Raw genomic sequence first — 27,302 nt, forward strand, 5'->3', positions numbered from 1 at the left:
GCCAAATTTTTTGTGCTAGGAGGCATAGTTGTGACGAGTGTGTCCCCCCGTTTGTTTAGATAGTACATTGTTGTCATATTGTCTGTTTTGACAAGAATGTGTTTGTGTACTAGAAGTGGTTGAAAAGCTTTTAGTGCAAGGGAGACCGCTAGTAGTTCTAAGTGATTTATGTGTAGTTGTTTTTGTTGATTGTCCCATTGTCCTTGTATATTGTGATTGTTGAGGTGTGCTCCCCACCCAATCATGGAAGCATCTGTTGTGATAATGGTGTGAGGCACAGGGTCTTGAAATGGCCGCCCTTTGTTTAAATTTACAGGGTTCCACCATGGAAGCGAAAAGTGTGTTTGGCGGTCTATCAACACTAGATCCTGAAGTTGACCCTGTGCTTGCATCCATTGTTTTGCTAGGCACTATTGTAAGGGCTGCACGTGTAGCCGTGCTTTTGGGACAATAGCGATGAATGAGGACATCATGCCTAGTAGTTTCATGACAAATCTGACTGTGTATTGGTGATTTGGTTGTATGTTTGACACCATAGTTTGAAACGACTGAACTCTCTGTGGGCTTGGAGTGGCAATTGCTCTTTGTGTGTTGAGTGTTGCTACCAAGTATTATTGTAGTTGGGATGGTTGCAAGTGGGATTTTTGGTAATTTATAGAAAAACCTAGCTTGTGTAGGGTATCTATTACATACTGCGTTTGATTTTGACACCGGTGTTGAGTGTTGGCTTTTATTAGCCAATCGTCGAGATATGGGAATACGTGCATGTGATGTCTCCTTATATGAGCTGCTACTACAGCAAGGCATTTTGTAAATACTCTGGGCGCTGTTGTTATCCCGAAGGGCAGTACCTTGAATTGGTAATGTTTGCACTGTATGACAAATCTGAGTTATTTCCTGTGAGATGCATGGATGGGTATATGGAAATACGCATCTTTTAGATCCAGTGTTGCCATGTATTCTCCTTGTTTTAGTAAGGGAACTACATCTTGTAGTGTGACCATGTGGAAATGTTCTGATTTGATGAAGAGGTTTAATGTCCCGAGATCTAAAATTGGTCTTAGTGTTTTGTCTTTTTTGGGAATAAGGAAATATAGGGAGTAAACCACTGTTCCTTTTTGGTGGTGAGGTAGTAGTTCTATGGCTTGTTTTGTTAATAGTGCTTGTACCTCTATTTGTAGCAGGTCTGGATGTTGTGCCGACAGTTGGTGCGCTCTTGGGGGAATATCTGGAGGGAAATGTGTGAACTCTATGCCGTAACCATGTTGGATAATTGATAGAACCCATGTGTCCGTGGTTATGTCTGACCAATGCTTGTGGTAGTGTGTTAATCTTCCCCGTACCGGTGATGTGTGTTGGGGAAGTGTGACACTGAAGTCACTGTTTGTTACCGGGGGTCTGCTTGGCAGGCTGAAACTTTCCCCTTGATCTTGGGAATTGCCCCCTGAATGAACCACAAAACCCCCCTCTCTGGTATTGGGACTGGTAGGTGGGTTTTGCTTGAGAGGTGGATGCCTCTGAGGGTTGCTGTCTAAAACCTCCCCTAAAATGTGGCTTTCTAAATGTCACCCTATACTGGGAAGAGCAGAGCGCACCCAGGGCTTTGGCCGTGTCAGTGTCCTTCTTCATCTTTTCGATGGCGGTGTCCACCTCCGGCCCAAATAGTTGCTGCTGGTTAAACAGCATGTTTAATACTGCCTGCTGTATTTCAGGTTTGAATACTGAACTTCGTAGCCAAGCATGTCTCCTGATTGTGACTGCCGTGTTTACAGTTCTTGCGGCGGTGTCAGCGGAGTCCAGTGCCGAACGGATCTGCTTGTTGGAGATGGCTCGTACTTCCTCAACCACCTGTTGAGCCCGTTTCTGATATTCTTTCAGTAGATGCTGAATGATATCATTAATTTCGTCCCAGTGGGCTCGGCCGTAACGGGCGAGGAGGGCCTGTGAATTTGCGATACGCCATTGGTTGGCAGCTTGCGACGCCACTCTCTTCCCCGCTGCGTCAAACTTGTTGCTTTCTTTTTCAGGAGGTGGTGCATCCCCAGATGATTGCGAGTTTGCAAGTTTCCTTGCGGCCCCACCCACTACAGAGTCCGGAGGGAGCAGCTGTGTAATGAACACAGGGTCCGACGGGGTGGTTTGTACTTTTTTCCACCCACGGTGTGATGGCTCTTCCTTTGACCGGTTCTTGAAAGACTTGTTGTGCATGCTTAAGCATGCCTGGTAGCATAGGCAGGCTTTGGCATGACGCATGCGTGGATGCCAGGGTATTGAAAAGAAAGTCATCCTCCAATGGTTCAGAGTGCATAGTGACATTATGGAATGTCGCAGCCCTGGCCAGGACTTGTGTATAGGAGGTGCTATCCTCTGGAGGAGATGGCTTTGAGGGGTAGCACTCAGGGCTATTGTCTGAAACCAGGGGGTCGTAGAGGTCCCAGGGAGCTACATCGTCCTGTGTTTGCACAGTGTGTGTGGGTGACTGTGCAGTTGGCATGCCAAATAGCGACCCTGTTGTTTGTGGCGAATGTGGTGGCGATATTTCTGACGAGAAATGTCGAGTTGGTGACTTCTCTCTAGCCACTTTTGCTCTTGGCTGATGAGTTTCAGTGTCTGCCTGTGTTTAAAAAGCCAATTTCCTCTTAAATTCGAGAGGAGGGACAGTTTGAATCCTTCCAGTATCTTTCTGGATCTGTAATCTTGGTTGACTTTGATCAAACTCTTCAACATCCAGCTCCTCTTCAAACCTGTGCCTCTCCTTCAGCTGTTTGGAGAGCCCATGTTCCTCTGTATAAGAGGCCTTTTTCGGCTCCGAAGCCGGCTTTCTTGGCACCGAAATACCCATGGTAATGGTTAGCCTCGGCTCCAAAAGGCTCTTTCGAGGCTTAGTGGTTTCGACCAGTCGACGCCGGTTTCTCGACTCGAATCGGAAGACTTCGGCACGATTTTGGCCTTCTTCGGTGCCGAAGGTGTTGCTTGGTCACTGCTTTTTTTTGTGGTTCGAGGCATGGCCTTTAGGCAGTGGCGTCCCAGAGGACTTTTGCTTTTTTGGCTGACTTTGGGGTTGGGTCGAGGCAGGCGTACTCAACTTTTTGGCCCGCTGTTGGTGGTCGTCCGATTCCGATCCCTGGATGGAGATAGCCATCTCCTCCTCTTCGATATCGAGGTGTTGCGATGATTTTGATGCCATCTGTAAGCGCCTCGCCCTACGATCTCTCAAGATCTTTTTCGACCGAAAGGCCTTGCTGGCCTCGCAGGTATCCTCTCTATGCTCCGGTGACAGAAACAGATTACAGACCCGATGCTGGTCTGTATAAGGATACTTGGCGTGGCACGTCGGACAGAAACTGAAGGGGATCCGGTCCATGAGGCTTCGACGACGGGTGTGGTCGGGCCGACCAGGCCTCGGCTGGGCACGGAAGCCCAGAAGGGCCGCTGAAGCGGTTGTCTCGTCGGTGCCGATGTATCGATAGAAGATCGTCCCCGAACGCAACAATACAGACGGATTTTCGATGATTTTAATACTTTCCCGATTTGAATCACGGAACAAAGAGGAACGCGTCCGAACCCAATGGTGGAAAGAAAACAATCTAAGATGGAGTCGATGCCCATGCGCAATGGAGCCGAAAGAGAGGAGTCACTCGGTCCTGTGACTCGAAAAGACTTCTTCGAAGAAAAACAACTTGTAACACTCCGAGCCCAACGCTAGATGGCAGGAACAGTGCACAGCATGTGTATCTGCAGCTACACATGCCATCGAACATATACACACACACACACACACACACACACGTATGACGGTGGGTGGCAGAGTAAGGTAGGATTACTCAATTTGTTAGATGGACAGGAAACTTACAGCCCCCATGATTATTACAAGGCCAATTAACATTTGTATCCAGGAAAATACAAGCAAAGCCCAACTACCAAATAAAAAGCTACATATGACTAGAAACAATCACAATAAACCTTATGTTCTCACTAAATAATTGTTGTTCCTCCACCAAAGAAACGCAGCACTTCATTGAAAGCATGAACATCTGACTAAGTGTCAACTTCAGGCGTTGTTGAAGAAAAAACATTCAAGAAAACAATCAACAACGTCATCAATAGTGAAGCATGTTATAGAGAAATGTAAATTATACCATCTAATCTAGCTATCTAATTATTCCATTCTATCTATGGATATCAACAAAACCTTGAGGGAAAAAAACATTTCAAATAAATTGTCTCAGTGATAACTGATTTGCTGAACCAATTACCACAGAGAATAGAGAAAAAGCATCTGTTACACTTATACACCATAAAAAGCAGTAAATACATTTACGTTCAGTACCACATTTCATACCTAAATTGGCATACATCACAAACAGATTGAAATATTGCTGCAAATGACGTCCATGCTCAGACACCTCTCTTCGTAGAAGATTCAGCACGGCTCTAAGCAAGTGATCACTCAAGCTTAGGTTATCAAAGGCCTACAAAAAAGAGCAAACATTAGAAAGCATCCAAACATATCCGATTTTTGCTTTCAAGTGGCATAATAGCAAAAACTCAAACCCCTACACAAGAAATGTTTTTTTCAGCCGAGAAACCACATCAAGTATTCCTCTCAACTTAATAGAGAGAGAATAGATACATATTGGGTAACTGTAATATGGGCCTGTTTTGCTGTGGACGTGTTCTGGTGACATTTACAAATCAAATGTCACCTGAACACCAAGACGGCAAAATAGAACCCTATCTCCCATGTTATTGGTGATTTATTTTTTATAACACATTAATTATTGATTCATTTTAGAATACTTTGAAAAGAATTAAACATTTTTACAATCATTTGTTTGGTAGTCACTGTTTGCTTGGTACTGTCTGTCAATGTTAGTGGAACAGTGTAATAGTATCTAATATTGCATAGAAGGGTTCTGTTAAGACCACAGGACAAAACGCTGAAGGCCGAATGGCCTGCAGATACTACCAGAACCCCAAGATGGCAAGATGACCATGTTACACATGTAACAAGCTATGTTTTTTTATTAGTATATACTTATTTTGAGATAATTAGCTTGGAAAAAGCTGTTTTCTTCAAATCAAATCAAATAATTTCTTAAGTGCACTACTCACCCGGTAGGGTCTCAAGACGCTTGGGGAGGGTGGGGGGGGGAGGGTGGTGCTTACTGCTTGAAAAGCAGTGTTTTTAGGTGCTTTCTGAAGGTTAGGAGGCCCTGGGTCTTGCGTAGGTTGGTGGAGAGGGAGTTTCAGATCTTGAAGGCAAGGTGGGAGAAGGATCTGCCGCCGGAGGTGGTGCGTTGGATGCAGGGGACTGTAGCGAAGGCTAGGTCGGGGGAGCGGAGCTGGCGAGTTAGTATGTGGAAGTTTACTCGTTCGTTGAGGTAGGCTGGTCCAGTGTCGTGGAGGGCTTTGTGAGCATGGACGAGGACTTTGAAAATGATCCTTTTGTTGATGGGCAACCAGTGTAGGGATCTGAGGAGGGTGGATATGTGTTTGTGGCGAGGGAGGTTGAGGATGAGATGTGCGGCTGCGTTCTGGATTCGCTGGAGTTTTCTTTGAAGCCTGGCTGTGGTCCTTGCGAAGAGGGCGTTGCCGTAGTCCAGTCTACTGCTAATGAGGGCGTGGGTGACTGTTCTTGTTTCTAAAGGTATCCATTTGAAGGTCTTGCATAGCATGCAAAGGGTGTTGAAGCAGGTGGAAGATATGGCATTGATTTGCTGGGTCATGGAGAGGGACGAGTCCAGTATGATGCCAAGGTTGCGTGCGTGGGTGTTGGGGGTGGTCCGAGGGTGGTGGGCCACCAGGAGTCGTTCCGTGCTGTCTTGTTGGGACCGAAGAGGATGATCTCAGTTTTGTTTGAGTTCAATTTGAGGTGGCTTGTTGTCATCCATTTGACGATGTCGAGGAGTCCGTTGTGCAGGTTAAGTTGGGGCCGAAGAGGATGATCTCTGTTTTGTTTGAGTTCAATTTGAGGTGGCTTGTTGTCATCCATTTGGTGATGTCGAGGAGTCCGTTGTGCAGGTTAATCTTGGCAGTGGCTGGGTTCTTGGTGAGGGAGATGATGAGCTGGGTGTCGTCAGCGTATGAAATGATGGTGATGCCGTGGGGACGGAGGATGTTGGCGAGAGGAGCCATGTAGATGTTGAAGAGGGTGGGGCTAGTGGAGGATCCTTGGGGGACCCCACAGTGATCTTGATGGCTGTAGACCAGAAAGGAGGGAGCCGAACTCTTTGGGTTCTTTCGGAGAGGAAGGAGGTGGGCCAGTCCTGGACCTTGTGGCGAATTCCGGCATCGAAAAGGCGTGTGCGGAGGGTTTGGAGGCATACAGTGTCAAAAGCTGCAGAGAGGTCTAGGAGGATGAGGATGAGGGCGACGGTCTCGCCCTTGTCCACTCCACTCTGGTCCTGATGTCGTCTGTGCAGGCGATGAGGGCGGTGTCAGTGCTGTGGTTCTTGCGGAATCCAGACTGGGAGGCGTTGAGTATGTTCTTTTCTTCTAGGAAGCTAGACCGTTGTGCGTTAACTATCTTCTCAGTGACCTTTGCGAGGAAGGGGAGAAGAGAAATGGGTCGGTAGTTTGTGAGGTCTTCCGGGTCTGCTTTGGGTTTTTTGAGAAGAGCGTTGACTTCGGCGTGCTTCCAAAGTGCATCTAACTATGGGCACTACTGGAATTATAATGTTTTGGTATACCTTTCATGGATAAATTGTTGATATAACAATGGAGAGGGCCAGTGAATGTATACGATTGTGTCTCAGTGGCGTTAACTACATATTCATGGATCAAACGTATTTGTCACATACTTTTCAACATAATTATTTAAAAAACTGAAACAGAATGTGCAATATAATTTGTCTTTTGACCCGGATAACTTTTTTTGTTTCTAGATTTTTATTGAGTTTTAAAACATGAAAAACCATATGTTGTCCATACCTACGTAAAAAGAACAAGTTAACTCCCTCCAGTTCAACCTTTTCTCATATAAGCTATCTGATCGCAGATTCCTCACCTTGTGAATTTCCAGAGACGCCAGACTGTATCTCGAAACCTTTGCTAGCAATTCCCCTTTGAGCCTGTAGGCGGCGCATTGCAGCATAGGATTCATCTTTCCCCTGAATGTGCCGTTGGGGCCCTTACATATGCACCATCTCCACAAGCTGATATTCATTTCATTCTGATCTCAGTCTGTGCTTTCAGACACAGAGCCATTAAACTCAGAATAAGACATTATACAGATAATGAAGTTCGAAATCCTATGAGATGACTCTAGGGGTCCATTCCACAGAATGAGGAGAAGAGTTAGTGAGGAATCTGTGGTTAGATAGAATAGCTATCAGAAAAGGTGTTACCAAAGTTAAGTAGCTTGTTCTCCTGACAGAGACCTCTAACCACAGAATCCTCACCTTGTGACCAAAGCAGTATTTCCCCAGGTATTGAACATCTTAAGTAAGGAATCATGCAGGACAGATTGGACGAGGTGCCAAACTCAATGGACCTGGAAACCCAAGCAGTAGTGCTTAGTGAAAGTATGGAGGAGCACTAACATAGCGGTCTTGCATACGTTCAGAACTGGCACACCGCGTGCCAACACAGCAGTAGCAGACTTTGCTCTGGCTGACTGATCGTGAAAGCCTTCTGGAGTCTGTTTTTTCAATAGGTCATAACAGATTTTAATGGATAAAACAATCCATTAAGAGATAGTTCTCTTTTACACTGCTTTGTCCTTTTCTGCTCCACATAAGCAGACAAAAAGTTCTTCCTCTTTGGAGGAGTCCGGTGGTGTATTGAAAGTCGGCAAGATGGGCTGCCCTATGTGGAAGAGCGTTACCATCTTTGGTAAGAAGGATGCTTTTTGCCAGAGGACCAGCTTGTCTCCAATGAATAAGGTGTATGGAAGTGATGCAGACGTTTCAAGTTCTCTTACGCCTGATGATGATGAGAAATGCTGTCTTGATTATGAGGAAACAAAAAGAACAGCTGTGTATTGGGTCAAAGGGAGATAAGTGAGTACTAAATTATGGTCCCAATGCAGAATGATAAAGGGTGTTCGCGGGAACATGTGGATCAGTCCTTCTAAAAAAGCATCACAACCAGCAAACTGAAGAGAAATGTTTAAACCAGTAGACCTAAAAAGGCTGAAAGGTATCCTTTTAACTGTTAACACAGTAAAGCCTTGCTGGGCAAAAAAAAAAAAACAGACGACATAAGAAGGTCTCTGACCAATATGTCAGGATGTTACGAAAGAAACATCAGACTATTTCTTCCAGACCCCTGCATACACACAAGAGCCTGGCTGCCAAACTGACACCAACAACTTCAGACGGAGGTCAAAAGGAATTAACTGTCGCTGCTCAATATCCATGCAGAGAGGTGTAGATAGTGCAGGCTTAGTGCAAGACCTAACCTTGGTGCTGTGACACGAGAGCCTCCTGAAGATGTAGCAATATTGGAGGACATGCTCATGGCTAGAATTTCCAGGTACAACACTCTCCTCGCCAAGTCTGGAGCCCCTAGGATCTAGTCCTTTTTGATCTTTTTCTGTTCGCTGGGCAGGAGCATCAAGGGCAGAAAGGCGTACATGGAGCCCCAACCCCCCATGTAGGCAGAAGGTATCTCTGAGGGAGAGCTGCTTTAGAAACTCCAATGCACAAAAGCTTGGACAGTACACAACTCCCTGCAGTGGTGAATCGATCGAGCTAGGGTTCTCCCCATTACTAAAAGATGCCCTTTGACACCTCCGAGTGTAGCTGCCACTCTTGATCCACTAGGCAACATCAGCTGAGTTGGTCCACCTTGGCATTTAAACATTCTGTCATATGCTGGACAACCAGGGAGTTGCCCTGATTGTGCAGCTATTTTGAGAGGCAAAGCGGCTCTTGGCACATGACCAAGGACCACACATGGTCTTGTTTATTGCAGTACCACATGGAAGTAGTTTTGTCCTTAAGAACCTGTACCTGTTCCCCTTTTGATGGTTAAGAGGAATGACTTTAGTGCCAAGAGTATTGCTCACAATTCAAAATTGATGTGGAGGTGGAGTCTCCGCACGAGACCAGCGTTCTCCGATCCCCACCTTTTCCAGATGACCTCCCAACACTATAACTATGCATCTATCATGACCCTCAGCTCATTGGTGGGGTAGGGAGAGGGGTCTGCGGTTAGTCCAATTGCTATCAAACAGCCAACACTGCTGAACTTTCCCAGTCACCTTCGCCACCTAGATGGACTCGGACAAGTCCCATAGGTGCTGTGCCCACTGATACCTCAGATCCCACTTCAGATCCTGCAAGTGCAACGTGGAATGATTCACAAATAGGAGGCCAAGAGGATGGTGTTTCATGAAGCTGGACTGGTGTGTGTGGTGGGTACCTATGGTACTTACACCTTATACCAGGCCTAGGTATCCCCTCTTAGTGAAGTGTAGGCAGTGTCTAGAAGCCAAACTCTCTAGAGGGAGCTGTGGATGAGCCAAGGCTTATTTAGGAGACATGCAAAGCTCATTTAATACCACTGTAGTCACACAGCACTCACACACATGAAAGAAAACACCCAGTGTTAAAAAAATAAAAGTACTTTATTTTAGTGACACTATTACCAAAAAGTACTGGAGAGGCGACCCTCCAATAGGAGGTAAGTAACACACTAGATATGTATACTTGTAATCAGAAATAGGTATAAATAGCAATAGAAAACAGTGCAAATAGCAATAGACTACAGAGACCCTAGGGGGAGCCCAAACAATATACTAAAAAAAATGGAATGCAAATGCAGGACCCCAACCTAGTTATGTGGAATGTGTACAGGGGAGTCGGAGGAACTAGGAAACTCCAAAGTTAAGTACCAGAGTTCCCTCTAGCAACCAGGAAGAAAGGAGTAATTTACTGGATTTTCCCTAAACCACCCAAAGGAATGAAAATGAAGATAACGCAAAACCCAGGCAAGACTGCAAGAAACCAGTTGGGGATTCCTGAAGAGGAAGACCTGAAAAAGAAAGGGCCCAAGTCCAGAAGTCGCAGGAGTGTCCGGTGGTGGCAGGAGCCACTACCCACCCGTCTGAGGTTGCAGGAGTTGGTCGACAGTAGGACGAAGACGGTCAGCAATGCAGCCCTGGAGTTGAAGAGTTCCTTGAGGATGCAGTCAACATCTCACTCCGGAAGAAAGATTGCAGTCAGTCTGTGGCATGGAAAAGCCACCAACAAGCCTTGGCAAAGGCAAGAGTCGTGGTAGAAATAAAGTGGAGCTGCTGGGGACCAGCAAGGTCCAGGAGGACTGAACCCATCAGAGGAAAAAAGAGTGGGGGGGGGGGGGGGAGGGAAGGGATCAGTCTCAGGGGACCCTCATCAACGCAAAGAGTCCACAGCAGAAAAGGCAGCACCCACAGGAGACCCACTGGAAGAGGACCCAGGAGTCTACGTAGCACAACTGAAGAAGGGTCCCATGCCGCAGAAGAAGCACGCAGAGGGCTGTGCCATCACAGGGAAGAGTGCTAGGGGCTGGGGCTACATGGCGCCTGAAGATCCCTTGGAGGAGATGCCAACAAGCCTTGGTACCTGCAAGAGACGTGGTGTACGGGGATACTGTCCTGCGTGGGAAGGCAAAGGCTTACCTCCACCAAAGTTGGACAGCTGGCAGAGAGGACCAAGGGGACCCCTCCAGACCACCACCCGTGATGCAGGATCCACGCAGCTCAGGATGAGAGGAGATCCACACAGCCGGTAGTCGTTGCTGTTGGTGCCTGCGGATGCAGGGGAGTGACTCCTTCACTCAAAGGGAGATTTCTTCTTCCTTCTCGTGCAGACTGAAGACTTGCCGACCTTAGAGGATACACAGCCTGGGAAATGTTGCAGAAGCTGGAAGGAGCCTTGGAAACAACGTTGCAAGCAGAGCCTTTGTTGTGGATGCAGATTGCCAGCTCCTGGAGGGTCCAGTTGCAGATCCAGTGAGCAAAAGTCGAAGTAGAGGTTGCAGAGAAGTCCTGCTGGAATCTTGCAAGCCACATCTGAAGACTCACCCAAGAGGGAGACCTTAAATAGCCCTGGAAGAAGAATTGGTCACCTAGCCAGTTGACCACCTATCAGGAGGGGGCTATGACGTCACCTGTCTGACCTGGCCACTCAGATGCTTTCAGAGGCCCCCGCCCACCTTGGATTCAAGATGGCAGAATCAAGGGACCCCCTGGAGGAGCTCTGTACATCACCCGAAGGGTGGTGATGGACAGGGGAGTGGTCACTCCCCTTTTCATTGTCCAGTTTCGCGCCAGATCACAGACTGGAGGACCCTGAATCAATCGATAGAGACTGGTTTATGCAAGGAGGGCACCAAATGTGCCCTACAAAGCAGACCAGTGGCTTGGGGAGGCTACCCCTCCAAACCATGTAACACCTACTTCCAGAGGGGGAGGGTGTTACCCCCGTATCCCAAAGGAAATCCTTTGTTCTGCCTTCCTGGGTTTGAGCTCATCAAGTAGCAGGAGGGCAGAAACCTGTCTGAGGTGTGGCAGCACTGTGGGCTACCCAGAAAATCCCAGAAAGCTGGTAGGAGCAATGCTGGTGGTCCTCTAAGGAGCCTCTAGAGTGCATGGAATCATATAACCAATACTGGCAACAGTATTGGGGTATGATTCTGACATGTTTGATACCAAACATGGCAAGGTTCGGACTTACCTTTATGTAGCTGAACACAGGTAGTGATCTATGTCCAGTATATGCATAAAATGGCGTCCCCACACTCACCAAGCCCAGGAAAATGGAGCTGGAGTTCATGAGGGCACCTCTGCTCATGCCAGGGTGCCCACACACACAGGTACCGGCACCCTGCCCTTTTGCAACCATTCAATCATATAATGTAGTTGGGAGGCCTGATACTAGTGCAACGAATTAAGTACGGTCAAAACCCTCATCTCGGATATGCCAAGCAGGGCCTCAAATTCTGCCAAGGTCTTTTTGCCCCTCAATTTAAGCAGTACCGAGTTCTTGTAAGGAGCTGGTGTGTTTCTGCATAATAAGAAATGGAAGAGTCTGAGACAAGTACATAATCATGGGCAATACTGTCACATTTAGACTGCAATCATTACCACCCAGGTCAGCATCTGGTTCTTACAGGATCCTAGAATCATACTGATATTTAATAAGGTGCAATATGCTGGAGAAGATTTCAGTTGCACTAACGTGCAGATAGGGGGTTAGCCTAATCCCAAACTACTGGAAGCCTGATGCTGACCATCAGAAGAGCATGCACGCCTGTAGGCTTGGTAGCAGCACTGCCTTTTCAGTCACAATCAGGCCCTTCGACTTGTGGATGATGATTTAGAAACCTTACACTATCTAGAACCTCTCCAGCTACCCCATTACTTTCCTCCGGGTAGTGCAACAGGTCAGTGACAGAGAGCAAAATATGGTCAACAAATATCTTAAGAGATATTTAACCTAGTCCAATCCCTGGGATGCTACAATGCTCTGTACAAAGGCTCCACCACCAACACAACAAGCACTGGCAAAGCCAATAGGTCTCGTATTTGTGACCCACTGGCTTTCCCAATGATTTTTGCCGATGCTGCACAGCATCCCCAATGTGGTGCAGTGTGGCAAAATAAAAAAAACAAAACAAACAAAAAATAACTTTAACGTGGCCACCTGTGTTATTTGTAGGTGCATGTTTACAAAATGTAAAAGGGTTTCTTTCTTTTTAGTTATCAATCCTAGTAGGATCGGAAACTAAAACTAAAATTAAACACGCAAAAACGGGCAAGGGAGGGGGAGCAGTAGGAACATGGGGGCATAGGGAGAACGGCTAAGCAACACAGTGGGAAAAATACCAAAGCAAAATGAGGATGACTGGGGGCAAATGGCAAAGCAGCACAAGGGAGAATGTGGGGGCAAGCTGAAGCAACACGTAAAGGAACTCAAAAGCAAGAAAATGGGGGTGTGCTGGGGGACACAATAGCAAAAAGGAGGGCAGGAGCAAAAGTAACAAGGTGGTCAGAAGCAATGTGGAAAAGCACTTGGGTAAGGGGGAGGGAGGCAGGTGGGCAACAGAGAGAAACATGGAGTGAAGAAGAAGAGACACACGCTAGACAGACAGCTAAAAAACCCAAGCATTCAAATGGAGTGCTCTACAAAAAATTAAAAAGTAGAGCTTGTAAAGCAAGTAGTGGAAGCAGTGATGCCAGCCAAACAAAGACAACATAGAGGAATATTCCATGCGAAAGTCAAACACAGGATTGACCAGCTGGGGTAGGAATATGAAGTAGGCAACTGGGAGTGACAAGGAATGTCAACCAATGTAAGAAACGGACAGGTTCCAAGCCCCTCTGTTTTTGGTATGCCACAGTATGCTTCCCAACAGACAGTGCATGCCCTGTGTAAGATTGACCTAAAACAAGCAAGAGGAGGCAGCGCTACTTTGTCCCTCTCTGCATCTCCCCATCTCCATTGGGTCTGCGACCTCTCATTCAATCATATTCACATCCTAGCATGGTGGGGCCAGGACCCGACCTGCAAACTGTTTAACTGAAACCAACGGGCTCCAGTACATTCACCATGAAGTCTCAATCACCGTGATTAAATGCCTTTTTGGTGTTAAGGGAAAAGAAGACAGCCACTCTTCTTCTGCTTGGCAATGTCTTTAAAGTGCATTTCTTTTTAGGCCTCACCAGAGACAACACATGCACTGGCAACTGCAGGACATTTTGTTAGCTCACAGAGGGCTTACAGCCCACCCATTAATCACCATTGGTTAACTTAACTGTCACTTTCACTTGCTTGCTTCTTGTTCATCACTAGATGCAATCTTCACTTCCTCTTATTGCGGTTGGCCCTCCCCTGGAGCACTGCCAAAGTAGTTATGACCTTCCACTGCTCATGTTTTGGATGCTACTATTTTTGTTGTTGAAGCACTCCACAAGAGAGAGCATGTCTGTGCGAGCCTCATCTTAGCTCTGTACTACTCTCTTTTACCCCTTTTGCTTGTGTGCCCCCAGCTGGTTTACATGTTGCTCTCCCAGAGATGCCCCCCCCCCCACTATTACCCCTCCATTATCATTTTCTTATTTAAAGAGAGCAAGAGATTGTGGCGCCTATGCTGTATAATTTTTTAGGTGCACATATGCATGTTTAACACACTCATGCACCTACAAAATGACACGTCCCAGTGGCTAAGTCATCATGCTTAATTTTTGTTTAATATTTTTTAAACCCATCATTCTGTACATCAGCTGCTTCTGCCAATGCTTGTTTTATGCTGTCATTTGTGAAACCCCCTTTAATGAAGCCTGTTTGGTATGCATGGATCATGCAGGGCAAGATGTTCTCTAACCTAGTGGCTAGGGTAATTGTGAGTACTTTGACATCCACATTCAGTAAAGATATTGGACTGGAAGAGGTCAAAGTATGGGGTCCTTCACAGATTAAGGGACTGCTGATATTATTACTTCTGCAATAGCCTGGGTAACCCTTTTAGAGTCCCAAATGCCATTGGAGACCTCCACCAATCACCTTTAGCACCTTCTACTTGGCAGTAGGTGCTTCAATTTGCTTAATGTCTACTTCACTAAATTTAGGAAGGTAGGTGGAGCCTATATTGCTGTTGTACTTAGGGATTCATAGGGACAGTCCTGTAAATTTTGTGGTGGAACAAGTTAAAGGCTTTAAGATTTACTTGTACAATAGCTTGAAAACTGCATCATCTTTCACCTCCAAAATGAAGCTGAATATATGGCAGGCACTCAGTTTATTGGCTAATAACCTACCTACTTGCCTTATTACTACCTTTGTGGTATGTTATCCCTAGCCTAACTAATATATGACATTCTTTGACATTTTCAATCACTTGCATCTTCTCTGATTGTGCTGTCAGTTTATACCAGGTTAGTCTGGCTGGGCTGATCTGATTGTAGATTCTAGCATTGTTGAATTGTCTAGGAATCTAGCCAGTAGTGTCCCCTCCTACCCCCCATTGCCCTACTTCTGCCGTCTTCTTGATGAAGGTGCCAATCAGTACTGACCTTCAGGGAATCTCAGGTCATACACTTACTACCCTTCTCCCTGTACTTAAGGGCAATGTATTACTTAATTTGTTTGCAAACCATTTCTATTACCACCAGGTTTCTGAGTAGTGAATCCCTCTGTCTCCAGGTCCCCCCTCTTATAGACCCTCCCAGTTCCAATCACTTAAGTGTTCCTGTGATTGAACCATAGTCTGCGAGTGTCTGGAGCATTGATCAACTGAATCTAGCAAGCCTGCAAGGTAGCTATCAATATGCCAGTGACCTATTTCGTCTATAGTCTGATGTACCACTGAGAAGTGTAAGAATAACAAGTTTCAATTACTGTGTTCATTGTGTGACCTCTACACAGACCCTCCCCCAATGACCGCTGGGACCTGTCTTTCTCACATAACTAAACTCACATACCTCTTCCCAATGATCAAAGAACCCATAGGAGAAGTCGTGTCCTTCGGATAGCACTGCTCTGGAAAGATTATTTCTTGACTGGGGGCACAGATTTAGGCCAAAGCATCAGACTATCCCACACCCCACAGATTACACACACAGGAACTCTGTAGTCGCTATGCATTAGGTAGCTATTAGTATTCCTACTATTGACACCTTCCTTTCTGCAGAGAAATGTAGCAGAAATGTCTGAGGTCACAGCTTTCCCAGATCTGCCCACAATAAATAGGCCTCCTAGAACAGTGCTTCTTAGCCTGTGGCCCGAGGAACCCTGGGGGTCCGCAATTCTTTGACATAATTTTAAAATTAATCTATTAAAATGAATGAAGTATAAACAAATAAGCAGGCAACATTGAAAGTTTAAACATTTTTCTATATTTTAATGTGAATTTTACAAAATATTCAAATATTTTAGCATTTCTTTGGTGTATACTTGTTTTTGTATTCATGTGTATTGTTTTGAGGTCCAAACAATAGAAGCTGCTTAGGCTGGGGGTCTGCGGCTTCCAACAATGGCTCAGTGGGGGTCCCCAGATTTCAGTAATGATTTAGTGTGGGTCCACAGAGATTAAAAGGTTAAACAGCCACTGTCCTAGAGGAAGCACACCTTAGCTTACCAACGCCCGAGTTTCAGCAGGATGCTCAGCCACTTAACCGACTATTCAAGTCCCTAACATTGTATGTAGGGACTGGCAATATGATTATGCACCATTCACCTTCGCCACATAATTTACATAGCCTTGCTGTACACTCCTGGTGGACCTTACAATGCTAAAGCTCTGCAGAGTAGTTTCGGACATGTCCTTAAGTGGATGAAACACAGATTTTCAGAGAACTCGGAAATAGTTTGTATACTGCACGGTTCCCGGTGAAATGTTTTTTTATACCACTGCATTTTGTGCAATAAAAGCATGTTTTATCTCTCTTTGTATGTGTGTATGTATGTATATATATATATATATATATATATATATATATATATATACACACACACGTATAATATTTTCTTTCAAAAAACCAAAGGTTGCACGGACATTCACGTTTTACTCACACAAAACCACAGAAGTTCAGCAGTTATAATTATACTTCTGTTAAGAAACTTTAACTCTTAGCCGAAAGTTACTTTCTGGAACAATTTACAGTTTCTTCAGATACGTTTAACTATAAGTATTACTATAACTGCTGAATTTCTACAGTTCTGTGTGGATAAAATGTCAACCTAACTATAAGTCCCTGTAACCTTTATTTTTTCAGTGAATTTCTATGGTTATTCTAACAAAGTACTATATAAAGACAGTATGTTAGTACAGCCACTGCTGCGCAAGGCTGAGCCCAGGCCCTGCAACCACACCACCGCCACCCCACCCCCGCGGCCACATGACCCAACCCCACGCTTCGCACAGGCAAAGACCATGTGGGGCAGGGCTATGGTGTTGCCCCCTCTCCCCCTATTGGCTATGGATCCACAGGTATCTGCAGATACCAGGAGGGTACCTGTGAAGGATCCGAGTCTCTAGATATACAAAATTATTTTTCTTTTATTAACTCCAAAGCTACGTAACAGATTTACACAAAATAACAGAAATGGCTCTTTCTGGACCAACAGCTAGGTTTCTCGCAAATCTGGTGTAATTCTGTCCCGCGGGTCGGGCTGTAGTTGTGTCTAAAATCTATATAGGAAACTCCATGGGGAAAACACGTTTTGGGACCCCCCTTTTTTTCTTAGCCCCCACTTGACTAATCACCCTCAACTTTCCAAACAGCAGCTAAATTGACTAGCTTCCTAGTTTTCAAATTTTGCAAAGATTCGTCAAACTGTGCCAAGGTTATAGGGGAAAAAAAAAAAAATGCTTTTCCTGTGGAAACTAGGTCCTGTATAAATTACTGCCTATCGTCAGTGGGTAATGTAATATGTAATATATATAAAAATAAATATATATATAAAATATAAATACACATACATATATACACACGCGTATACATACATATCCTCTCTTACATTAGTTGTACAGACTTGCCTGATGCATCAACTAGTATTTTGTCTTTACGAGTAACAAACAGTGAGTAATGTGCAACAACCAGCTTTATTGACATTAACTTATTTAGACCAGAATTACTACCCATATCTCATGCAATCATTGGGTACTTACATAATGGTTGAGATATGACACTTAAAGAACCGAAAAAGCACTAAAGTATACCAACAAAAAAAATTCTTGGTAGTGTAGAAGAGCTAAAAAAAAAAAAAGCACAAATAATATGTTACCAACCTTTAGCACTTCTTATCTTTTCTGCATGCCCTATTTTAATTCACAAGTTTTTAGAACAGAGTAGTAAACAATGCAGAAACTAGGATGGAGGACTATCTCAGAAACCTATAGAGTGGGCTATGTCGACAGCTGTGTTAAAGTCTTTTTGTGAAGACTGTTTATCTACATATATCCCTTATTGCAGCGGAACATACAGTATTTAAATTCCTCTAATGGGGGAGGAGCAACCAGCACAATAACCTTTCTTAGAACGTTTTGGAAGGGACACAGCTGAGAAATAACCTTTTTGAATTTGTCTTAAAAAGCATATAAAGCAAGAAAACCTGGAGTTCTGGATCCTGTGTCTGAGGCATCAAAAAGGGGACCAAGGAAACTAGTGTACTTGGAACCTTAAATTTTACTCGCTGAGTCACATGGATCTGCAAATGAAATCTTACAGTGCCACGTAGGGTGTATGAACTGATAGTGCTGTGAAAAGATTCTGTTACCAGACTGGCACCCAGGAGAAGTTAAGATGAGGAACCTGGGCAAGTGAGCAGCCATTACAAGACAAACTACTTAAATGAGTTTGTTAATTGTTTCAGGTTTTCCCCGCACAGTGCTTGTGCTGTGCTTGCGAAATCTTTTGTCAAGAGAAAGAAAAATCTTTACAGGACCATACAGCGCACCCATTACTTACCTATATTTACCACTGGCTGGCTCCCACATCACTTTCGTTTCCTTGCTTTCTATTGGTCAGCATCTCCTCCTCACCTCCAGCTTCCTCCTGGGCTTCACTCTAGAGTTCATCCCTGCTGTGGAGCCTGGACCAAGTACAACTTCTTGAGGCCAGTGTCCTTCCACTGGCCAACAGACTACGCTCCTCGAGGTACTTTAATTTTTTTTTTTTTTTTTTTTTTTTTTTACTTTTCGACAAGCAGAGTGCATGCATCTGTAGTTCCTCCAGTCCCTCTCCTTCACTCTTGTCCTCCTTCTCTGGTGTTTTCCTCCCCCCCGCCCCCGACTCTACTGCGTTCCATGGTGTCAAACTTCCCCCTCAGGCTCCTTCCTAGCGCCTTTCTTTTTTAAACAGCCCCACCCCCATCCCGTCCTTTATTTTCTTTAACCCAGTGCCACCTCCCACTGCACATTCTTTGTTTCCCACCCTCTTCTTGTTGTCATCCCCAAAACCTCCTGCACACAACTTTCAAGTGTGACTGGGGCAGGTGGCATACAATCACCTTCAAGAAAGCTGTAGTGATTAGAAAGGTCAGGTAAGAGTTGAAAGGCAGGAAATGGTGCCTTGATGTTTTTCCAGGGGTAAACATTTTTTAAAAAGACAAATGCGTCGGCTAAAGCAATTTCCGTGATGGTATGATGAGTTTGGATAGCTACAATATTAATGGATTTTAAAGTAGTGCTGGGTTCTGAGCCTTAGTGTTCGGTTAAAGCGTAACTGGTATGATTCTGCTTTATTGTGTGGTTTCAAGATGAATGTTGATGGCCGTGTCTCAGTTAATTTTTTTCTTCTTTTGGTACCTGCTTTAAACGTAAATGGTATGCCTCGCATATGCTGTTCAAGTTAGCAGTTCTATTTAATGAGTGATGGTGGAGTTTATTTTCTGCTCCGGCCCACTACTGGGCCAGTGGATCTGACACTGTACTACAAGCACATACAAGAAGTGGTTTATTCGTTCTTAACTAACTCAAACACACTCTGTGTGCATAAGCCACCTGTGATGGACTTTAGGCATATTACAATGCTTTTTAATGAGACTTCCCAAACGGGGGGTGTTTAGACCGTTTGGCACGTCTTAAAATCTGCTTGCTTTACTAGTATTGATGTGCAGGGGCTAACCAACGCAGGTAGTAAGGTTGCCATAACTTGCTTTGAGAAGTTAAGCAAAATATACTTGTTTGTTTCATAACAGCATCCAAGATCTTAATTTGTGTCAAATCAAGGAGCAGCTTTTCTAAAGCAGTGTACTTACCTTGGCAGTGTCGGACACGTAATTATTTTTTCCATTTCTAATAGGGAGGCAAAACTACATGTACCAGACTGCAAAGCGGGCACTAGAAGCTACTCCCTTAACGCAAGAATACTAGGCCCTTGTTTCCTTTTGCACTCTTCTCCGAATTTATTTAGACAGGCCAGCCCTTGAGGCAACTCGCATCCATGAGTCAGAAGTTCATACTCAATCGTTTTATGAGCAATTTGGTACAGTTTTATTAGACTTCACTTAATGTGAAGCATGAAAGTTGGAAAGTTTTATGGTTGCCCTGAGGACAGAAATGTTGAACAAAGACACTATTTCACTGCAACAGACCCTGTTCAACAAAACCAACCTTAAAAATCACAAAGTGTTATGACACAGCCAGCATTGCTTGTGTTCTAGCACATCTTTGTTTATTTTAAGCCATGCTGGACAGCTGCCACTCTGCTATGCAATATCTTAAAAAACAAAACATCGACAACACCAACAGATATTGCACAGGCAAAACCTATTGGCTTTGCCAATGCCTGCTTGGCAAAACCATCTTCCTAACACAGATTCCTCTGGAACTATCTCCCTACTACAGTGAGGAGACTGTATGCTGATCAGTAGTTTGTTTTATTGTTTGCTATTTCTAAAATAGGGGAGAGGATTTAGCTTAATGGCCAGAGCTGTGGACCATGGAACTGGGGAACCAGTTAGACTTTCAGCATTCGCTCTTCATCCTGTGATATTGGGCTGATTACATAATCGCCCAGTGCCTTAAAAACACACACACAAAAATGAATGTGTCTTTGTGTAATACAACTGGTGCTCATGTAAAGCACCCCAATAAATTTGGGTGGACTTCGCACTATATATATATATATATTAAATAAAAATATATTTTTTTAATTCTGTTTTCTATGCAGCAGGCACAAAACCAAAATTGACTCATCAGAACATTTACACCACCATATCAACAAGTGAGAACAGCAGTTTTTAAGGAGCGTATTCTGACCTCACACCTGAAGGCTGTGCAAAGCTTTCCAAATACAGTCTGTCCTCATGACCTACTTCAAAAGGTGGAGACTGTTCAAGAGACATGGGGGTGACTAACACTGATGTCAAGAGGAAGTAGCCGCTTTGCCACTGCTTTTAATGACAAAGTCGGGATAGCAGGGTGCAACTGCTCTACAAGTCTGCAGTGGCAGACAGTTAGCCATTTCCTATTAGGTATAGACAAACTGATATGAACTTTAGAGTGAGGGCACTGGCACTGAGATCTAGTTAGCAGGCCATACAAAAAGAGACATTTCCTTACAATAAATATCTGCTGTTTGTGCGTAAAAGGTACAGATTCAAACTATGACATGCCTTCTCAACCTCTAAAAAGACATAACACTATCTAATCATTTTGATTTAAATGAAAAAAAAAATAACAAGATAGCATTTGGATTTTTTTGTTTTTTTTGTTTTAGAATCGCAGTTGTCAAATTAGATATGCAATGCTATGCTACATTGTGTCTCATTGTATCTTTGTGCTACAGAAAAGAAAAACAAGAAATCTAAATAACAAATATATATATTACTCTGAAAGTAAACCCTTTAAAAATAAATTTAGAGTGGGAATTCAAAAACAAGTTGTGACACAAGGAGGACCAGCTGGAAATGTTTGAATGCTACTGCCCCTTCTAGCAAATGAACTAGCCAGATTGAATGCAACTTCAAAAGTTGCAATTTGAAAGCTAAGTGTTGAGGCTTGCAGTTAACATCCTTCACTAACAAATTAAAAAATGAATCATATTTTTATTCAGACTGGTCCACAAGAATCTTTGAAACGGCACAATTTAGACAACTGACAAACATTTTAAAATCATACCTACTTTATGTTTGCGTTAGAGTACCCTTGAACATAGTCATTGGTCATACACAAAATGCAGTTAGAACTGCACATTATTATTCAATATATGTAAACAACTCAGAGTTATAAGAAAATGTTTTCAGACACGAAATTCTTACAATTCTCAAAACCAAGGCTTTTCAGCAACCAAGGTCAAGCTATCTACAGATTTCTTTTAACGAAGGTAACTAATTGTCAGACTAATATCGGACATACCCAAAGATAATTTTAGTCCTCTAACCTAAAGTAATTGTTTTCAATGTACACTGTTTTAAAAGTATATTTAGATACACATGGAATTAACACAGGAAAAATTTTAAACAAAATATGTGCGCTGGTACCTGACTTGACGGTCCGGTGGAGGCAAAAGGTGACGAACAAGGTCCATCTTGCAAAGAAAAATGTGCAATAAAAACTACCAGCTTCGCAAATGCACCTCTGACTTCTGCACTGGGGCACTCCAAAAGGTACTCAGAAAAGCGGTTTGGAAAAGCAAAAAGGACATTGTGTGCAAACCAATAGCGTACATTCTTGCTGTGCCGAAGAATGATGCACAGTGCATCATACCTATTAGAAAAAAGAAAATGCAATATGTCAGTAGATGGATGCACACATGGATGCACACAGAGGGTTATCTTGTTATTGCAACAAAGCAGAGTATATTTATTCTACATGGTAAACTGAATCAATTTGCTACACTGAATGTCTAGATTCTCTAGTGGCACTGTTCATTATAAAGGCCTAATTTTTTTGCTAGTTTTCTCTTCATGGGGGTGCAATTAGGACTGAGAAGCAGGCAGTCCCATTTGCCCTTTAAATTTAACATACAAGTTACTTACCTTCGGTAACAAAATATCTGGTAGAGACATATGCTAGTTGCAGTTTCCTTACCTTAGAATTTCCCCCAGGTGTGGGACTGGAGCCAGAGATTTTTGTTCAAGCAATACCCTTGTGCGTCGGTAGGTGGCGTTGGTTGACTCCGCGGGCATCGTAGTTGCCGTGATGATGTCGGGAGTAGTATATAGACGCCGCCTTTGAGCAGTGACGTCAGTTCTTTTCTTTTCACGCCATGTGCTGATCCGTAGAGAGCTACCCTGGTCTCCTTGTGACCGACTTCGACCGTTTTGTTGTTTTTGTGAGTTACTTGGTGTGTCGAGGATTTCCCCGAAGACTGGTTTCAAGCAGCGCAAGGACTGTCAATGCACGATGTTCATCACCATGTTAATACTCCCCAAGTGTCAGACTGGATCCCGAGATGTTAAAAGCAGTACTCCTGCGTGCCAGCAGGTAGAGTTATGTGGCTCAGTGTCCACATTGTTAAGCTCAAAGTGACATGCAGAGCAGAACACAAGCACAACCCATGCATACTGACAGCAGTTGCTTTTTAGGCCTTCCATGCCCTCAGACGCAGAAGCCCATCGGCAGGTTGGTAAGGTCAGTTTGCAGATCACTTGACTTAGAACCTTTTTAGATGAAAAGTCGCCCAGTTTACAGAATTGGGAGGTTGGATGGTTGGTGAGTATTCTGCTGTTAGATGGAGTACCCACCATAAAGATCATTACCAAAGGAAACTACTTCTTCTGACGGATACTTTAGCCACAGATTTTGAAAAGATACCATAGCAGTACCTCCCAAAGTGGCTAGCCTGTGAACTGGCTCAGACCAAATCATCGTGCAGGACTGAGCAGGCTAACTGACTCTCTCGATAGACCAACTGTTTTGACAGTAGTTCTTTGTGAAAATACGATCAACACTGTAATCCAGGACAGGTGCTCTGTGTTTGTAACACAGTGGTAGAAGTCTGGTCGGTATGATCAATATAAAAGCTTAATTCCTTCTTTAGGGCCTCTCTTCCTACTTAGAGGGATGGGGTGAAGCAAAGAAAGCCAGTGATAGCATGCCCAATATGAAAAGGGAGTGCCCACTTTCGAGAGAAAGGAAGAAAACAAGTTACTTACCTGCAACTGTAATTCTCCAGTATTGGAATCTTTCATAGATTCACATGCTTGAATCATTCCCCGTCGTCGAGATGGGAGTCCCGGTATAATTTTCATAAGTAATGTTAAAACATATTGAAGAGAAAAAAGGCCCTAGGCCTCTTCAATTTGATAGTCTATCAGAGTCATTATGTAAAAAGGACCAAACTTGATCCTCCACCAATCAGGCGACAGCACCCTTCAGAACCTCCTGAGAGAAGCTCTAGCACCTCAGATTTTCAACGCACAAGTGCGTATATTACTATGAGTATATGTACTGCTAGACAGAAAGAGGTGAAGTGAGCTTCTCCGGGGAGGTGGGTGGGTCGCATGTGAATCTATGAAAGATTCCAATACTGGAGAACTACAGTTACAGGTAAGTAACTTGTTTTCTTACTCCAGTATTGGAACTTTCATAGATTCACATGCTTGAATCAGAGTAGCAAGCAATAACTATGCACATTGAAAAATGACAACCACTTTGATAAACAGGTTATCTTATGCCACAAAACCTTATCATCATCATGTATAAATTAATGAAGCATATAATCATACTGACATCTGTCTCTCTATATCTACATATACATATCTACACATCTATGTATACACACGTATATATATATATATATATATAACCATATAAGTATCTTCTTATCTCTAATATAAATAGGAATATTCCTATGAAGATACATGATGAAAATTGAATAACAAACCAGTATTGTATTATTTTTAGATACATTTTTTAAAGTGCATACCTTTTCTAGGATGGAGGGATGTAGGAGAAGTGGCTCACCTTCACCTGAAGAGATTCCTGAGAACCGCTTGGCCCACTGCTACCTCTCCATGCGAGAGGGACTCCAAGCAATAGTGTTTAGTAAAGGTATGGCAGCTCTTCCATGTTGCTGTCCTACATATGTCTTGTAGTGGCACTCCGGCAAACAGTGCCGTTGACGACGAGACCTTTCTCGTCGAGTGAGCATGCACAGATGACTGCAAAGGTTTGCCCGCTGCTAGATGACAGAAGCGAATAGCAGAGGCGATCCATCTTGAAATACTCTGCTTGGATAGTGGGTACCCCTTCCTAGGGGCACTGTACGCCACAAATAGCTGATTAGAGCGCCGAAACGCTTTTGTCCTGTCCAAATAAAATTGAAAACATCTTTTCACATCTAGCGAATGTAATGCTCTTTCCGCTGGAGTAGATGGACGAGGGAAAAAAGACTTGAAAACCAGAGGTTCGTTAATGTGAAAGTCTGACGGAACTTTAGGAATAAAATGCGGGTTAGTGCGCATTAGTAGTCTATCTTGTTTCAACTGTAGGAAAGGCTCTTGGATGGAGAGCGCTTGTACCTCACTGACCCGCCTAGCTGATGTAAGGGCTATTAACAAGGCGACCTTCCACGATAAATGCTTGAGGGACGCACGGTGGATTGGCTCAAAAGGATGCTTCATCAGTTGCGCCAAAACAATGTTCAGGTTCCACGAAGGAGGTGGAGGTCTGAAAGGAGGGTAAACCCTGAATAATCCTTTTAAAAATCTTTTAATCAGCCGAGAAGAGAAGAGCGAGGGTGTGTCATCCGAACGCCTGTATGCAGCTATGGCTGCTACATGAACTTTAATGGACGAATGTGCCAGGCCAGATCGAGCTAACTCTAAGAGATAAGGCAAAATCTCTTCTGGTGGTGAAAGAAACGGGTCGATTTGACACTGATGACACCAGGTACAGAATCTCTTCCATTTACACTGATACGCCTTGTTCGTGCTATCCGCTCTGGCCTGTGACAAAATATCTCTACAGTCCTGCGGGATATTCAAATGCGCAAATTCTCTGTGGTGAGGAGCCATGCCGCCAACCGCATTGACTGCGGATCAGGGTGTCGAACTTGGCCGTTCATTGTTAGTAGATGAGGTAACGGCTCCAGCGGAATATGAGGCTTGACTGAGAGAATGAGGAGCTCTGTGAACCAATGTTGGCGCGGCCAGTACGGGGCTATCAGTATGAGAGTGCACGGTTCTGTTTTCATCTTCGTGAGGACCCTTGGGATCAACGGAATGGGAGGAAAGGCGTAAGCAAAGATGTCGGACCAGACTATCGAAAACGCATTCCCCCAAGATCCCTTTTGGTGATGCCAGCTTGCGAAGAACTGGCATTTGGCGTTGGTCTTCTTCGCAAACCGATCCACTGTTGGTGTTCCCCACTGAGAAAAAATCTGGGTGAGTATCGTCTGGTCTAGTTCCCACTCGTGACAGTCTGATTTCTGCATGCTGAGTGCATCCGCTGCCTTGTTGTTTATTCCCGGCAAGTGCACCGCCGATATTGTGACGCCTTGCTGCGAGGCCCAGTGCCAGATCGCTTGGGCTTCCCTGGAGAGGGTGAGAGATCTTGTACCTCCTTGTTTGTTGAGATAGTGCATCGTAGTAGTGTTGTCCGTTCTTATCACCACTCGCGATCCCTGGATTCTTGGGAGAAACGCTTGTAAGGCGAGGTTCACTGCCCTGAGTTCTAGCCAATTGATATGTCTTGATGTCAGATGAGTTGGCCATTTGCCACTTATCTTCAGGTCCTGTAATACTGCGCCCCAGCCTTCCAGTGAGGTATCTGTTGTTATGGTCCACGGGGGCTGGTTGTTGAAGAAACGAGAGGCCAATTGAGAGATGATGCTTTTGAGACCACCACTTGAGGGTTTTGAGCATTGTCGGAGTAATTTGTATCTGGTCTTCGAAAGTTCCTGATACTTGAAGCCATTGACGGTTTAGCTGCTCCTGCAAGGGGCGCATCTTTAGCCGACACAAAGGGATCAGAGGTATGCATGAAGACATCATGCCCAATAGAGATTTGAAGAGACGGACTGTAACCTTTCGTCTTCTTTGTATGAAACTTCCTAGGGTTAGTAACCTTTGTTGTCTCTCTACCGTGGGACATGCGATGCCGGAGTCCGTGTTCAGTTCCGCTCCCAGGAAAGTAATGCTGCGGCCTGGTAGAGGGTTGGACTTCTCCCAGTAGATTGTGAATCCGAGATTGGTCAGCAAGGAAACGCACCTTTTTGTTGACTTGTGTGCTCTCGTGTAATTCTTTGCCTTTATCAACCAGTCGTCTAAGTATGGAAAGACCTGGTGCTTTCTTCTCCTGAGAAAGGCTGCCACCGGTGCTAGGCACTTGGTAAATATTCTTGGGGCTGATTTGAGCCCGAAGGGAAGGACGCGATATTGATAATGGCTGCCGGCTACGGTAAATCTAAAAAAAAATCTGTGGGCAGGGTGGATTGGTATGTGGAAGTATGCGTCCTTGAGGTCTAGTGATGACATAAAATCTCCTTGATTGAGACGCAAAAGGACGTCTTGAAGACTGATCATTCGAAACGATTGCTTCTTTAGGTATACATTTAGTTGCCTTAAATCGAGGATCGGTCTCCAATCCTTCCACTTTTTTTGAATTATGAAGAACCTGGAATAATATCCTGTTCCTTGTTGATTCCGAGGCACTTTCTCTATAGCTCCCTTGAGAAGGAGCTTGTAGACCTCTTCTTTGAGTTGTTGAGGGTATCTTGAAGGAGTCCTGCAGGGAGGGTTGAAGGGAGGTTTTTGGACAAATTCTAAAGTATGGCCCCGTTCCACTAATTGTAGGACCCACTTGTCTGACGTAATAGTTTGCCATTGACTGAGAAATAAGGAAACTCTTCCGCCCAAGGTGACAGGAGGAGGACTGGGCGTAGCCGGAGCCTCGAGGACGTCAGGTTCTACGAGCTGCATCCC

General features: G+C 44.4%; 1 protein-coding gene across 4 annotated transcripts in view; it reads right to left on the reverse strand.

Moving 5' to 3' along the window:
- Positions 1-27,302, reverse strand: part of USP9X (ubiquitin specific peptidase 9 X-linked) — a 1,493,361-nt gene that overhangs the window by 148,528 nt on the left and 1,317,531 nt on the right. For all 4 annotated transcript variants that reach the window (XM_069204214.1, XM_069204212.1, XM_069204215.1 and 1 more), the window contains exons 37-38: positions 21,915-22,140; positions 4,343-4,472 (exon numbers count right to left, since the gene is read on the reverse strand). In XM_069204214.1, the coding sequence (XP_069060315.1) occupies positions 4,343-4,472; positions 21,915-22,140 (356 nt within the window). The remainder of the gene's footprint in view (positions 1-4,342; positions 4,473-21,914; positions 22,141-27,302) is intronic.

The sequence above is a fragment of the Pleurodeles waltl genome, chromosome 8, assembly GCF_031143425.1.
Source record: "Pleurodeles waltl isolate 20211129_DDA chromosome 8, aPleWal1.hap1.20221129, whole genome shotgun sequence".
NCBI lineage: Eukaryota > Metazoa > Chordata > Amphibia > Caudata > Salamandridae > Pleurodeles > Pleurodeles waltl.